The sequence below is a fragment of the Festucalex cinctus genome, chromosome 9, assembly GCF_051991245.1.
Source record: "Festucalex cinctus isolate MCC-2025b chromosome 9, RoL_Fcin_1.0, whole genome shotgun sequence".
Classification (NCBI taxonomy): Eukaryota; Metazoa; Chordata; class Actinopteri; order Syngnathiformes; family Syngnathidae; genus Festucalex; species Festucalex cinctus.
In genome coordinates this window covers 8422987-8439252 of record NC_135419.1, presented here as the reverse complement: position 1 = coordinate 8439252, position 16266 = coordinate 8422987, and the positions used below count along the sequence as shown (strand labels likewise).

At 44.1% G+C, this 16266-nt stretch overlaps 2 protein-coding genes across 3 annotated transcripts; one reads left to right on the top strand and one right to left on the bottom strand.

The window, feature by feature from the left end:
- Nucleotides 1-100: 100 nt before the first annotated feature.
- phykpl (5-phosphohydroxy-L-lysine phospho-lyase) lies at nucleotides 101-3946 on the bottom strand. Its single transcript, XM_077531118.1, has 13 exons — nucleotides 3664-3946; nucleotides 3432-3550; nucleotides 3173-3332; nucleotides 2927-3001; nucleotides 2764-2851; nucleotides 2575-2691; nucleotides 2417-2499; nucleotides 2126-2351; nucleotides 1885-2039; nucleotides 1674-1763; nucleotides 951-1084; nucleotides 834-874; nucleotides 101-383 (listed from the first exon to the last, which is right to left on the bottom strand). Exons 1-12 carry the CDS (start codon nucleotides 3720-3722, stop codon nucleotides 834-836), a joined length of 1347 nt encoding a protein of 448 aa, XP_077387244.1. The 5' UTR covers nucleotides 3723-3946; the 3' UTR covers nucleotides 101-383.
- A 43-nt stretch (nucleotides 3947-3989) lies between these two features.
- Nucleotides 3990-15581, top strand: LOC144025299 (protein FAM53C-like). Of its 2 annotated transcripts, none has more exons than XM_077531120.1 (5): nucleotides 3990-4038; nucleotides 5882-6069; nucleotides 12470-12530; nucleotides 12606-13402; nucleotides 14916-15581. In XM_077531120.1, exons 2-5 carry the CDS (start codon nucleotides 5992-5994, stop codon nucleotides 15156-15158), a joined length of 1179 nt encoding a protein of 392 aa, XP_077387246.1. In that variant the 5' UTR covers nucleotides 3990-4038; nucleotides 5882-5991; the 3' UTR covers nucleotides 15159-15581. The 2 variants fall into 2 exon arrangements, with proteins under 2 accessions (XP_077387246.1, XP_077387245.1); XM_077531119.1 differs by lacking the exon at nucleotides 3990-4038 and adding an exon at nucleotides 4221-4289.
- Nucleotides 15582-16266: the final 685 nt, after the last annotated feature.

Sequence of the window (16266 nt, the reverse complement as noted above, 5' to 3'; positions counted from 1 at the left end):
ACTGTTAAATGGCTTGCTCGATATAGCCGGAGTAATCATCGCGACGGATGCCTCTTTGGGAAGCTGCGGGAGAGGGCTTCGCCACCTGCAGTGTTAATATTCAACCCACTAGATGTGGAACTGCGATACTTGAACGAACATTAGTGTGAGTGTGGTCTGGTAAGTGCTAATCTTTAACATGTGTACTGATTTTAGGAAGAGTATTTTGATACAATATAGCAAATTTATTAAAAAGAACACATGTTCACTTTTAATTGTTTAAAAAAAATGCACAGGTTACATATCAAAGCAGTAATGATTGTATAACTGTCTTTAGGTAGGCTATATGTACTCCAAATGGATTGAATCTGCTCCTTTCGGTCTTGGAAAATGGTGCATAGTCCCTATAGGCACAAAAATGAATGTTTACTTAGGAGTACAGAACAACAATAGTGTAACCATACTAGGTTGCCTCTTACTTGAAATTTCCTAAATACAGGGTAGGTCCTAAGTTTCCATACATAGGGGTTTGTATACTGATGATACATGAAACATTTTCAATACATGGGGTTAGTACTTAATACCTAGGGTATCTGTAACTAAAATTATATTATACTGCACATATAAAAGGTTTGTATACCCATGGCTATCTGAAATGTAACAAATGCTTACATTATGAATTTCCCTATGTATGGAAACTTGTACACCCTGTAGAGCATCAATGGCAATGTGTGAAATGCTTGAGTGTGCTTCATCTGTCAGATGATAGATCATCTCTACCTCTGAGCTTAATGAATGTGACAGTCTGACGATGTCTGATTTAAATTAAAACATTTTCTACAGGATCAACAAACCTAGATGTCTTCCTTTTCCAGCTTTATATTGGCTTCCATGTCTAGGAAACGGCAAAGTACAAACTTTGTTCAGAGTATGGTTCAGTTAAGTTCAAGGTTTGTGCTGCTGATAAGAACCTGTGAGTATGCGATCAATGCACCGCACCACCAGCTCAGCATCTTCCATATTGAAGCACATGGGCGGTTTAAACTTCAAGACGCTTTCCCAGGGCCCATCTGTACTGACACAGATTCGATCCTCCACTTTGAGCCTGAATGAGAGCAGAAAATCGGTCAATGAAAACAAATTGACCACCCGTTTTTATATTTTAAATGGAACAACTAAAGGTACGTTTGGGTAAAGACATTAAAAGTAGCTCATAAGTGTATTTTGCAAATTTATTTATTTTTCTTGAAAATCTCAACTCACCAGTTATCAGTAGCTTAAAGCAAACAAGTTGGCCTATTTTATGTGACTAAATCTCAGCAATATGGATGCAGCCCTGGTTTTTGTATACAGTCTTCCCTTGCTATAATGCGGTTCACTTTTCTCGGTCTCGCTGTATCGTGGATTATTTTATTTTTTTTAAGTGTAATTTTGCATATTTTTTTGCAGTAATATACCCATTTTATGAAGTTTTGAACATTATCAATGTTTGAACAAGAGAGAAATGTGAGAACATGTAAATGCCTCAATGAGAAAAGTGTCTAAATTGTGTGGTGGGGGATTTTAGAGCCTTAAAACGTAAGAATTGTAAAACATAAAGCTAGCTACTTCGCGGATTTCATTTATTGCGGGTATTTTTTGGAACCTAACCCCAGCGGAAAACGAGGCAACACTACTGTATCATGCAGTTATACCTTTTCACCACCTGTGCTGCGGATTTGGTGGCAGGTGTCCTCAGTTCTCTGTCTTCTACCAGCTCAACTCCCACAAAAAGTCCTGCGCCTCTGTAATACAGCACTGCTACCGCTAAATGCTTTTTACACCAAGTTTTGATATGACTACATGACTACAACTATAAAAATGGTTTCGATAACAATGGTTTAGCTAACAGTTTTTGTCCATTACCTAACATCTCCAATAATTTTATGTTGACTTTTCATCTTGGTGAACAAATGTTTGAGATGTGCGCCGACCCTTTGGGCATTTCCTCTCAGGTCCTCTTTTTCTATCACATCAAGGACGGCTAAACCAATTGCACAGGACACTGGGTTCCCTCCAAACTGAAAAAAAAAAGCATAAACTTATATATATATTTTTTTGTCTTCAATCCTAATGTACCGAATGCTACAACTTAAATCATAGTTACCGTGTTAAAGTACTCTACTCCATTGCCAGTGAAAGCTCGAGCTATCTCCGCTGTAGTTGCCACGCATGAAATGGGATGTCCGTTCCCCATTGGCTTGCCCATGGTCACGATATCGGGGCAAAAATCTGCTCCTTGCAACTGAAAAGCCCAAAAGTGACTTCCCACACGTCCGAAGCCGGTCTGCACCTCATCTGCCACAAACACCCCGCCTGCTGAGTGCACGTACCTGTGGGAAAACAGTGTGCAATCTTGTGCTGTTGACATACTGTACATCAGCAAAACGAGACTTACTCCGCAACTTTAGCCGAATATCCCTGTGGCAGAATGATTTGTCCTCCCACACTTGGCATTGATTCGGCAAAGAAGGCAGATATCTGTGGCAAATGGGAATTATGTTACTTGGGTGCGTGATTGCTACATGCCTCTGGTGACTCGTTTTCTTACATCACCTTGCGACCTTTCTTGTGCACCTCCTCTATTAAGTTCTTGACTGTATCTGCATAAGCTTGACCTGGATTTGGCTCATCCTCTTTGTACATACCCCTGTAGGTGTCTGGTAAGGGTGCCTGACACAGTGAAACAGTATTTAAAAACCCCAAAAACATTTTAGACGTTTGTGTAACCAAATAATTACGCACCACATGAACCCATTCTTTTTGTCCATTCAGTTTCCGGAACTTGTATGGACTGATGTCGATGAGGGACACTAAATGACCATGGTATGCACTAAAAGGAGATTTGACGCAGATGAGTCACAAAGAAGAAATGAATGTGATTTGTTGTAGGTAGGGGAATCCTCACTGGTCAAGCACGATGACGTCCTCGTGTTGAGTGAACTGCTGGGCCAAGCGTAGTGCGAGATCATTGGCCTCAGAGCTGTCGGAAGAAAACATTGAAGCTTATGTACCAACACTAGAAGGTTGAGCTTTTGGGTCAAATGCACATATGCATATTTAATGTATAAGCACCTTTTGCACAATTTGCTCTTCCTTAACAAGGATTGCATTTTTGGTGGTTGATATCCCTTTTTTATTTAGTGTTACCTACCCAGAGTTGACAAAGTAGAAGACCGACAGTCTCTCAGGCAAGGTGGCAGACAGGCGGTCTGCATACAACACTAAATTGTCGTGCAGGAATCTCGTGTTGGTGTTCAGAAGATCCATTTGTTCTGCTGCAGCCTTTGTAACACTGGGGTGGCAATGGCCCACTAATAGTGCAAAGCCGTGTGTTTGAGTCATCGTTGCCACTAGGTGGCACAAGTGTGGCATGCAGTTTTAAAAACATTACACCGCATAAAATAGTTTACCATGATGAACGTTGCTGATACAGTCCAGATAGCGCTTGTCGTTCTCATCAAAAAGGTATTGGCCCCTTGCCCTTACAATTTTGACAGGATCGTCTGAATAAAAAAGTCTGCACGATTGCCTGCAATCAAAAATATGGAAGAGTTATCACATGACGCTTGCGAGACTATAAACTAGCATAGAGTTTACACTAGTACACGTAAGCAGTCGAATGTTGTTTTAAGAGTTAGTTACCCGATCAATCGCCGCCTCATTGCCAGAGTTTCTTCTTTTCTGAGTAGTTCTGAAGCCATATCTTACAGGTCAGAGTATTATAATTCTGGTTTTGAAAAACCGAATGGTTGTTAGTCCAAGTCTTGAGATGAACTGCGCATGTCTCTAGTAGACACGAGGTCAATTAGTCACGTTTTTTTGCATTATAAATATATATGCGTTACTGTAGATGTCTGCACAAAAACACATGTATCAGAATTAATTTAGGTTATTTTCTGAAATTATATTTATATATAAAATTACTCCCATCTGTCTACGCCGTTACGACATTTCCGACTTCATTTCCGACTTCGTTTCGACTGTGGCTCTTTATGGATTAATCTATTTAAGATTTGGGTATGTACAGCGTAAATGTTTACTGTGAGGCTACGAACAGAACTCCAGAGCATAGATTATTATTATCGCGTTATAAACATTAATTACAATGGGAATAGTGTTTGTGGTGTCCTCTAATGCTGACATTTGATGCAGCGTCTCCCCCTCTTAATGGTATCGTCCAGAGGCTATATAAATACAGTACTCCGCCTAGCTCTTCTCATCCGGTGCACTGTGTGCAGCTTCGGTTGCTAAGGAACCACCGGACGAAGGTAATACATCAAGACAGCTGAAGCACGCTAGCTTGCAAATAAGCTGCGTAAAGCTAGCCAACGCGACTGTATTTGCCCGGACGTGCTTATTCCGTCATGTCATATTGTCTCAAGAATAACAGCAGCAATTGTGTGCAGTGTCAAGCTATTAGTCGACATAAATGAGCAGAATATGACGTAAAGTCAATAGTAGGGACGCTTGTGATCCTAGTAGCTGGCTAGCATTCGACTGCTAAGTTGTGTTGCACGAGCTGCATCGTGCTGCTGAGCTAACTTTGCTCAATAGACTGTCTGATTTTGTTTTTAAATTTAATACGTCGTATTTTGACAGTGACGATTATTTGCCCTGCATTGATTGAATGTTTAATGTCAATTGAGACCAAGAAAAAAAATGATGCAGAAAACTATCCAAGATGTGTTTGAGAATTGATGAACCCTCCTGTGCTGTCATTTGCTCTATTAAATCAATTAATTGTAGATTCATGATGTATCATATTTTGAGATGTACTTCAGTTTATTTTTACCACTAGTTTGAATAGTCACAAAGTGTCTGCTCATCTTTGCAGTCTAGTCTGCATGCTACTTAGGTCCTGGTGAAAAGGCTTGCTTTTCCTGACATGAAGCACCACGTTTACCCTCAGGAGGAAGGCCCTCGAGGCCACAAATGTCTGCCAACGCCAAGTATTGAGTCAGACCATATTCAACCAGTTTCATATTGTCAGCAGTTTTAACCTGGACTTGGAACATAATGTGTACTTTCTAGAACAAATACAATTTGAATCACGTTTGCTGTCATATTTACTGGCCACTGTCAAATCCACATGATATTGTGTTTTAATCCCAGTTATGGTTTGGGTTGTTCAGTAATTGGCTAAGGCATGGTATTTATTTTTTATTTTTTTGAAGAGGCTTGTAGATTTGGTATTTGATCTCATTTAATGTTAATGTACAGAAGGATGTCTTATTAAACAAAAACACATGGTGTTATTTTTATGTCGATGCATCCAAGTGGTTTTAATTTGACTTTGTGTTAAAAATGCTGTATACTTTGTCATCATTCCTTTGTACCTCTTGTAAAGATTCTATGGCATGCTTCCAACCCCTATCCCCATTCATTTTGCTCACACTTCCCCCCTTCTCTCCCTTTTTCGGCTCTCCCTCCCCCTTCGGGTTTCTCCACAAGTCACAACTGCTGTTATCCGTTTCGGCTGACCCAACTAACTTTGACTGCCACATTTTCATCCCCAGCAAAAAGCTTTCCAGTTGTGACTCGGTCTGCATGCTCATTGCGATGTTTGTGCGAGTCATAAGGGTTTGAAGTGCTCACATACTAAGTGACCATGATGGAATGTGAAGTGTTTCTTTGTTCTGGGTCTCCTCGTGTCCATGTGTGCTCTGGGCTTTTGTGAAAGTGAACTTCCACTCCTGGCTTTCATGAGTGCATTAGACACTTATTGGAGATTCATAAGTTTTATCCAACTTGTCAGTCAAGACTAAAAAAAAATCACTGTTGTTCAACTGCTCGTAAATTAACGTCTCCTCTTCAAAACTTTTTATGCTCCAGTGTAATGATGTTTCCCATCTCCCTTCAGGTGAAATGAAGATGGTAACCAAATGAGATGTGGAGGACACACAGGATCAATCATGCCAGGTGTCTGACAAAAGAGCTCTTCATGTCTGTTCCTGGATCAGCGCTACCATTATGGTGACACTTATCACAGAGCAGCTCCGAAAGCAAAGTTTGGAAGAACCTTATCACAAGGCTTTCAATGTGAATGTGGTATGTAATTTGCTTCACTTTGGGTTCACGGTGGTACGATTTAGTTCAATTTGGTATTGTAGTATCTTTATATTATAAAGCATCCAAAATTATACATGTGTAGACATAACTTAGCATTCTTAATGCTAAATAATACATATCACCCAGCTACCTCGTACCTTTACACATAACACCACAGGATGTACAACATCCTGCTGAATTTTATTTTGTTTTACTATACCTGTGGTGCACCGTTTACTAGAGGTGTGCAAAATTTCCGATTCTTAGATTATTCACGATTCGGCCGTGGAACAATCGAGAACGATTCACAAACGTCCAAATTCCGATTATATAAATATGCCAAGGGAAGCGAAACGAGCGAAAAGTACGCGGAACTAAAACGCAGTAGCGCGCGCGGTCTTCGGGACGCTTTTTGGAACGGACCGAGAGTACACATCCACAACTCACTCGAGATTCAAAACAACAACAAGCATGGCTGAGCTGACCAACCCACCTCTTCATGACATCAAACCTGTTCCGAAAAGGCAAACAACTTGAGGCGGAAGTATCAGCTAGCTGGCTGCAGTGCGTCGGTTAGCGTTCTACAGGGCGCCGCGCAGTGATACGAACGAACGAACAGAAAAGTAGTGGCTGGCGGTAATGGCGTCTGACTTTATTCAGAAAATAGTATTGTGGTGGAAATGTATCACGCTTTTGAAAACAAAAAGTTTTTAGAAGAAAAACGCTTTATTTCCGAGACCCCAGCCAGCTTGCTGGACTATTTTATTTTTTATTTTCTTCTCGTCCAACGTCGAACCAGAACTGGTGTCACCGAACGCTGTCAGAAAGAAGTCAGTGCTGATCGCACACACGGGAGGTGAGGATCAAATCGAGATTCATGTTAAAAAAGCCGAACGATCCCATTAATGTTTACACGTTCATGTTTACACAAGTTAAAAAGCAGAAAAGCACTTGAGGTTTTTTTTTTTTTTTGTACCTCTGAGAAACTTTAATGTTTACATGTTCATCTTTACACAACTTAAAAAGCAGGAAAGCACTTTTTTTTTTTTTAGGCATTTGTATTGAAGTAGTAGTTCACATTGTCTTTCATTTATACCTCAATGCACTTTTGAGTGGATAAAAATAATATATTTTTGCTCAATGCTATGTTTTATTCTGTTGAAGACTGAATATACTTAAAAGCTGTTGTTACAGAATGAGGACTTGAGTATTTTATTTACTGTTTTGAACTGTTAACTTGATACTGAAATAGTAGTTTATGTAGGCCTGAGAGGACTTTTGTACTATTTTTGTAACTAATGTACGAAACATTAAAAGCACCAAAATACATTGGTTTTTTTCTGCTGCCTGGGGGGGAAATCAATAATCGTTTTATAATCGAATCGTAGCCTCTGAATCGTAATCGCAATCGAATCGTGAGGTGCCCCAAGATTCCCACCTCTACGCGTTTACTATTCTGTGATGCACTATTGTTGCTGGGAATTTTGCTAGCGACACTATGCCGATCATATCGTGCGAGTTAGTCACTGTGGCGACCCATGACTGGCAAGAACTAAGCTGAAAGGCAAACAACTGCAACTATTTTATTCTTTAATGCTGGCTGCTATCGAACACTCAGTTGCAGATTTTGTTCCAAGCATGTAAGTGTTTTTACTGGAACAAAAAAATATATAAAAATGCAACACTTTATTTCTATGAATCTCTGCAATTTTAAATGATCACTTCTAAGACATTCCTAGGAAATCACAATGTCCCATCACTAACCTATTTTTACTATTACTCCCATGTGCTTCTCATGTGGTCCTCGTGCTCACGGGCACGGAAAATTACTCACCCTTTTCAATAATTCTTTCGTGTCATAAACATAATCATAACTTGATTGCGGTTGGGAGAAAAATCAAAAAGCTTTTTCAACATATTGTAGATTACAAGGAAGGAGGAAGAATCAATCAAAGCGGTGTTTCCTGTTTAAAGGTAGTGCTTTAGGGATGGGCATAACAATCTGTTCATGTTTTCTTAATTAATGGTGTCTTGTAGTTGTTGGAACAAAATGGCACCGCTTGACTGCAACCAACATGGACGGATGAGCATGTTGGTTCAGTCTCAATTAGGTTGCGCTCAAAACAACATAGGGCTGTGCAATTAATCAAAATTAAATTACAATTTCAATTCTTACACTCCACAATTACAAAATCAGCATATTTGTGTAAAAAAAAAAAAAAATGATACTAATTTGAGTTGTTTAAGTTGATACATTTGCACTTTTTTTTTAATTTTAAAATGACTAATTTAATAGATTTTGATCCCTCCAAAAGGAACTTGCATATTAGTGTTTAAAATAATTTTACTTGTCTTAATATTTTTTTTGTTTGTTAAAACATTTTCTTGTTTTATACCAAAAAATAAATGATCTTCCTACTGCACAGTGCACAAGCTGTACTCCAACTTCAAGTTTTTGCCACCATAAATAAAAAACTAAATATTATTCCAACCCCTCCGTGAGCCGGTACCTTAACGTGGTGGAGGGGTTTGCGTGTTCCAATGACCCTAGGAGCTATGTTGTCTGGGGCTTTATGCCCCTGGTAGGGTCACCCATGGCAAACAGGTCCTAGGTGAGGGGCCAGACTAAGAACGGCTCAGAAGACCCCTATGATGACGACGATATTTGGAGAAGCGTTTCCCTCGCCCGGACGCGGGTCACCGGGGCCCCCCTCTGGAGCCAGGCCTGGAGGCGGGGCTCGCTGGCGAGCGCCTGGTGGCCGGGCCTGCACCCATGGGGCCCGGCCGGGCACAGCCCGAAGAGGCAACGTGGGTCCCCCTTCCCACGGGCTCACCACCGGTGGGAGGGGCCAAAGGGGTCGGGTGCAGTGTAGGCTGGGTGGCGGCCAAGGGAGGAGACCTTGGCGGACCGACCCCCGGCTACAGAAACTGGCTCTTGGGACATGGAATGTCACCTCTCTGGCAGGGAAGGAGCCCGAGCTGGTGTGTGAGGCAGAGAAGTTCCGACTAGACATAGTCGGACTCGCCTCCACACACAGCTTGGGCTCTGGTACCAGTCCTCTTGAGAGGGGTTGGACTCTCTTCCACTCTGGAGTTGCCCATGGTGTGAGGCGCAGAGCAGGTGTGGGCATACTTATTGCCCCCCGGCTCGGCGCCTGTACGTTGGGGTTTACCCCGGTGGACGAGAGGGTTGCTTCCCTCCGCCTTCGGGTGGGGGGACGGGTCCTGACTGTTGTTTGTGCATATGCACCAAACAGCAGTTCAGAGTACCCACCCTTTTTGGAGTCCTTGGAGGGTGTGCTGGAGAGCGCTCCCTCTGGGGACTCCCTCGTCCTGCTGGGGGACTTCAACGCTCACGTGGGGAATGACAGTGAGACCTGGAGGGGCGTGATTGGAAGGAACGGCCCCCCTGATCGGAACCCGAGCGGTGTTCTGTTATTGGACTTCTGTGCTCGTCACGGTTTGTCCATAACGAACACCATGTTCAAGCATAAGGGTGTCCATATGTGCACTTGGCACCAGGACACCCTAGGCCGCAGTTCGATGATCGACTTTGTAGTCGTGTCATCGGATTTGCGGCCGCATGTTTTGGACACTCGGGTGAAGAGAGGGGCGGAGCTGTCAACTGATCACCACCTGGTGGTGTGTTGGCTCCGATGGTGGGGGAAGATGCCGGTCCGACCTGGCAGACCCAAACGTATTGTGAGGGTTTGCTGGGAACGTCTGGCGGAATCCCCTGTCAGAAGGAGTTTCAATGCCCACCTCCGGCAGAGCTTCTCCCTTGTCTCGGGGGAGGCGGGGGACATTGAGTCCGAATGGGCCATGTTCCGCGCCTCCATTGTTGAGGCGGCCGATCGGAGCTGTGGCCGTAAGGTGGTCGGTGCCTGTCGTGGCGGCAATCCTCGAACCCGCTGGTGGACACCAGCGGTAAGGGATGCCGTCAAGCTGAAGAAGCAGTCCTATCGGGCCTTTTTGGCCTGTCGGACTCCGGAGGCAGCTGACAGGTACCGGATGGCCAAGCGGAACGCGGCTTCGGCGGTTGCTGAGGCAAAAACTCGGGCATGGGAGGAATTCGGTGAGGCCATGGAAAACGACTTCCGGACGGCTTCGAGGAAATTCTGGTCCACCATCCGGCGTCTCAGGAGGGGAAAGCAGTGCACCGTTAACACTGTTTATAGTGGCGATGGGGTGCTGCTGACCTCGACTCGGGACGTCGTGAAGCGGTGGGGGGAATACTTCGAAGACCTCCTCAATTCCACCAACACGTCTCCTTTTGAGGAAGCAGAGTCTGGGGACTCTGGGGTGGGCTCTCCTATCTCTGGGGTCGAAGTCACTGAGGTGGTTGGAAAGCTCCTCGGTGGCAGGGCCCCGGGGGTGGATGAGATCCGCCCGGAGTTCCTAAAGACTCTGGATGTTGGGGGGCTGTCGTGGTTGACACGCCTCTACAACATCGCGTGGACATCGGGGACAGTGCCTCTGGATTGGCAGACCGGGGTGGTGGTCCCCCTTTTTAAGAAGGGGGACCGGAGGGTGTGTTCCAACTACAGAGGGATCACACTCCTCAGCCTCCCTGGTAAGGTCTATTCAGGGGTGCTGGAGAGGAGGGTCCGTCGGGAGGTCGAATCTCGGATCCAGGAGGAGCAGTGTGGTTTTCGTCCTGGCCGTGGAACAGTGGACCAGCTCTACACCCTCCGCAGGATCCTCGAGGGTGCGTGGGAGTTCGCTCAACCAGTCCACATGTGTTTTGTGGATTTGGAGAAGGCGTTCGACCGTGTCCCTCGGGGAGTTCTGTGGGGGGTGCTTCGGGAGTACGGGGTGCCGGGCCCCTTGATACGGGCTGTTCGGTCCCTGTACGACCGTTGCCAGAGTTTGGTCCGCATTGCCGGCAGTAAGTCGGATTCGTTTCCGGTGGGGGTTGGACTCCGCCAAGGTTGCCCTTTGTCACCGATTCTGTTCATAACTTTTATGGACAGAATTTCTAGGCGCAGCCGAGGCGTGGAGGGGTTCCGGTTTGGTGGCCTCAACATTGCATCTCTGCTCTTTGCAGATGATGTGGTGCTGTTGGCTTCATCAGGCCGGGGCCTTCAGCTCTCACTGGAGCGGTTCGCAGCCGAGTGTGAAGCGGCTGGGATGAGGATCAGCACCTCCAAATCCGAGACCATGGTCCTCAGTCGGAAAAGGGTGGAGTGTCGTCTTCAGGTCGGGGATGAGATCCTGCCCCAAGTGGAGGAGTTCAAGTATCTTGGGGTCTTGTTCACGAGTGAGGGTGGGATGGAGCGGGAGATCGACAGGCGGATCGGTGCAGCGTCTGCAGTGATGCGGACTCTGTATCGGTCCGTCGTGGTGAAGAAAGAGCTGAGCCAAAAGGCAAAGCTCTCCATTTACCGGTCGATCTACGTTCCAACCCTCACCTATGGTCACGAGCTGTGGGTCGTGACCGAAAGAACGAGATCCCGGATACAAGCGGCCGAAATGAGCTTCCTCCGCAGGGTGTCCGGGCTCTCCCTTAGAGATAGGGTGAGAAGCTCGGTCATCCGGGAGGGACTCAGAGTCGAGCCGCTGCTCCTCCGCGTTGAGAGGAGCCAGCTGAGGTGGCTCGGGCATCTGGTTCGGATGCCTCCTGGACGCCTCCCTGGGGAGGTGTTCCGGGCATGTCCCACTGGCGGGAGGCCCCGGGGACGACCCAGGACACGCTGGAGAGACTATGTCTCTCGGCTGGCCTGGGAACGCCTCGGGATCCCGCCGGAGGAGCTGGTTGAAGTGGCTGGGGAGAGGGAAGTCTGGGTTTCCCTCCTGAAGCTGCTGCCCCCGCGACCCGACCCCGGATAAGCGGAAGAAGATGGATGGATGGATGGATATTATTCCAAATATATATTATAAATTGTTTGGTCCAAAACTTTCATAATTAAAGTGTTTCAATTTTTTTTCTTTAAATCGGTCTAATAGTTTTAAATGCTTAAACATTTTCTAGTTTTGTACAAAAAAAATAAAAATAATCATGATTTCAATTATTGCCAAAATAACCGTGGATTCGTGATAATTTGTTTTTCGATAATCGAGCAGCCCTACAACAACATGTCATCCATGTACAGTTGAGCTGCATTCACACTACTTCAGCTCGGTCCATTATAAATATGACTGGCATAAAAATGGGTTTAGTACATCGTGTTTTTCTCCATACTCAATCAAGGAAATGCAGTGAAATACCCGTCTTAAGTGTGCACATTAGTCTTTCAAGTTGTTTATGTTCTTTGTTTAATTAATTACAGGACAATTCTGTTTGGTATGGTATGATGTCATACTATTGCCGTCTTGCCAACACACCCGTGGTGGAAAACAACCCTGTCTTGCTTCATGTGAGTTTTTCTTGGCATTCGAATGACTTGTCTCGTGTTTTCAGACACTCCCTGCATTAGGCTCCAGCCCGACTATCTCCTGGAGTGCGTGCAAACCAACAGAAGGCAAGTTAACCGAAATAAGTGATGCTTTTTGTACGGTGTGACGATCTGTGTCACACTTTCACTTGGTATTTCCAGAGAGCAGCTTTGCTACACAGCCATCCTTCAAAGCCAAACCTCCGGATGCAACACGTGGACTGGATTCCACACGGCCATACCAAGTGGCAAAACCTCACCATGGAAATGAAGTTTCCATCCCAGCCGACGCTTTCCCGAGCTCCCCTCCACCACCGCCTCCGAAACGCCACTGTCGTTCCCTGTCTGTTCCGGAGGACCTGTCTCAGTGCCGCTCCACGTGGCATCCTAGCTCATCCAAAGTTTGGACTCCGGTCAAACGTGCCAGCCAAAGCGTGGGGACGTCTCATTTCGGCTCAGTGGCCAGCCCGTTGCCTCTGTGCGGCCCCGGGACCTTCCACAAGTCGTCCTCGCTACATTCCTCCTCCAGCCCGACTTTCTTTAGCTTAGCGCTATCTTCCGACTCGCTGCTGTCGTGGAACTTTCCGTGGGACCCGTGCGACTCTCCAAAAACGGCCTGCTCGTCCCCGACGCCCCTCGTCGGTCACTCCGTGCTCCTCCGCCGCTACTCGCTGTCGCCTCTGCAAGTTCTGAACACGTCAGTGTTGTCCCAGCACCCTCAGCCGGCCCACATTTCTGCTCGGTCATATGGCCGCTCCGGTATGGAGTGCCCAGCTTTGTCTCCTTCCCCGACGTCGGCCTGCAGCACGCCGTCCTCCTCTCGACGCGACCGGCACCGAGCGCTGCCACGGTGCCACTCGCAGCCGTGCGATATGCGCCGACCTCGCTTGAAGAGGCGCCACGACCCAGACGTGTTACCCGCCCCGAGGCCGGGGCTCGACTTCAGCAAGATGACACAGGTTAGCTTCATTTGCTCTTGACGATGAATGCAGTATAATCGCCACAAGTCATTTCAAGCGCATTTCATGCATAACTTGTGGAACTTTATAAATAGCACTTATTAATTGGGGATTAGGGGTGTCAGGTGATTAAAAATTGTAATCGTAATTAAACACATGACTTCAATAGTTAACTCACGATTAATCGCAAATTTTAAATCTGTTGTAAATGTACAAGAAAATATATTTTTTGTAAGTTTTTATACTCGTTAACAAAAATGAAAAAAAAAATCAATAGAAATATGGCTGTATCTTTTAGTCATTAATACGGCAATTTCATAATTCATAAAATTTAGTTAAAAAGATGTACTGTACTGTTAAAAAAAAGTTATTGATTTGAGGTCATTTTTTTTCTGCCACTAGATGGCATAATTGCATTTTTTAAGATATTGGTGACAACTCAGTGCATTTTTCTTTTCATAATGAGAACAATCTAATATTTAACATGAAGTAACTTGCACATTTTTAAAATTACAAAAATATAACTTGACCCCAGTCTCCACAAATATATGCATTATTAATAACTGTATTACTGCTAAATTTTGACTGGACGTCTCTGCTGCGTTGCAACTTGAATTCAGACTTTCCAAGTAAGGGATGGTCATTAGGCAGGTATTGGCGTCAAAATTTAAAAAAAAAAAAAATACAAATGCCAAGCTTGACTGTTGTAATGTCTTTTTTTTTTTTTTTTTTTTTTTTTAACAATTGACATACTTTGAAATTTCTAACAAAACTTTGAGGCAGCTCCCAAGGTGATAGATAGATAGATAGATAGATAGATACTTTATTAATCCCCGTAAGGGGAAATTTAGTTGTCCAGCAATAGCATCAGGAAAATAAATAAAACAAACAATAAAAACATACATCTCAAAAGTACTCAATGTATGAAAGAAAAGAAACCCGACCGTTTTAAAACCCGACAGTACGTTTTAAAAAGTTAAATGGAATCTTAAACAAGTAAATAACAGTTTAACAGAGCAGTCTACAAGATAGTGGTCTGTGTGAGAGCGGGCAGTCAGAATCATTGGAAGATTCTGTATGCTGCCTGGTTAGGGTTTTTTTGGGGGGAGGAGAAAGGGAGGCTCAACTAGACAGGAAAGCAAGCAGACTATTCAGAGCAGGTTTATCAGTCAAGGTCACTTTGATATTGCTTCATGTACAAGAAAAAAAGCCAATTGTTAAAAGAAAATACAGGTGTCCACAGTACAGTATAAACGTATGTTAATATGTGCTAAATAATTGTTTTCCATAGCAGAGTTCACAAGTGAAACAAAAGTTACACTTTTCCTCCATAATTCTAAATGGTATGTTTGGGAAAAGTTTGGCTACATGGTGGGGATAGAATTATCCTTTGGCCTTAGTTCAAGTGGAGCGTCTTAGGAACTAAACGGGGGCAGATATGATCTGACTTCCATTTAATAAAAGGTTGAATCTGGTTAGTTAATTCTGATGTCAATTTTACCTCTTTCTCCAGATTGGCAATGGCGAGTCCTTAGTATCTGGTTCAGTCACTTGCATGGCTCTGGTACATTCTCAGAACTCTGCTCCGTCGCCTGTCGAGTTTCTGGGTCGAGCCAGCATCAGACCGCTGAGTGAAAGTGAGGAGGAGGAGGAGGATGAAGATGATGCAATTAAAAGAACTGCGACGCCTGAGGCCCATTTGATGTTTGAGCGAGACTGCACAGAACTGGATTTGAACCTCATAGAAGAAAACTGACGATAGAGGAAAATTCTGCTTCCTGTGGTCACAGCTTCCTTCACTATGTTAAGCACACTTGTACATGCTCGCTTCCTCAGGCTTCTGACTATACTTAAGGTCCAAGCAGTTTGCAGCTAAAAACAAACCACTCTCGAGCTAGTGACTAATAAAAAAACAAAACAAAAGCGTTAGTGTAATAGTGCCTCCCTTTTCAGAACGCCGACGTGAAATTGTGTTCTGCTGGTAAATGATTTAATTTTAAGTAGGGCTGCCTTGTGGATGTGTCACACTTGTCATGATATTCTTTTCTGGTGCTCAGCACAGTACAAAACATTTTTGCCAGCTGTACAAAATTTACTCTTTGGAAAAGTGACATAAATATGAAATTATCCAGTAGGTTGTGCTACAGGCCTGATGACTCATACATGGTAGCACAAACAATGTTGGCAGAACTTTCCCCCTCAACGTCTCATTTTAAGATTGACAAAAATTTAGATACAACTATAAAAGAAAATTGTTGGAACTATTTTCAAATCACCCTGTAATCTGAAAAGTGTTAGTATGGTTTATGTGTTTCTCTGTGGACACTTACTGGTCAGAACATTAGGCACACAACCTTTCCATCCATTTTATGAAGCGCTTGTCCTCTTGGATCATGGGTGAATTGAGCCTATCCCATCAAAATGGAAGTCAACTTTTAACATTTCTTGACAATAATGTTATGTGACATCACTAGTCTAAACATGACATTCTGATTAATATTACATTTCTGGAATATGAGTTATGAAGCAAAATCCAGCTGGTTTTATCTATCTTAGCGCCCGGCCATTTTGCCACTTGCTTTCGACTAAAGATGACATCACTGTTGCTCAGGCAACGACCAATCACAGCTCACCTGTTTTCTGAAGCTGGATTGTGATTGGTTATTACCTGGATAACATTGATGTCATCTTCAGTCGACAGCAAGTGGCAAAATGGCTACCCCGTGAGCTTGATTAAAAACATATTCCACTAACGCAATATTACTGGTAACCAGAATTCGGACGTAAAAACATAACGCAACACATGTTAATCACCTCGAAAACAAAGAACAAATACTCAAACTTGATAATAATGACTACATTAA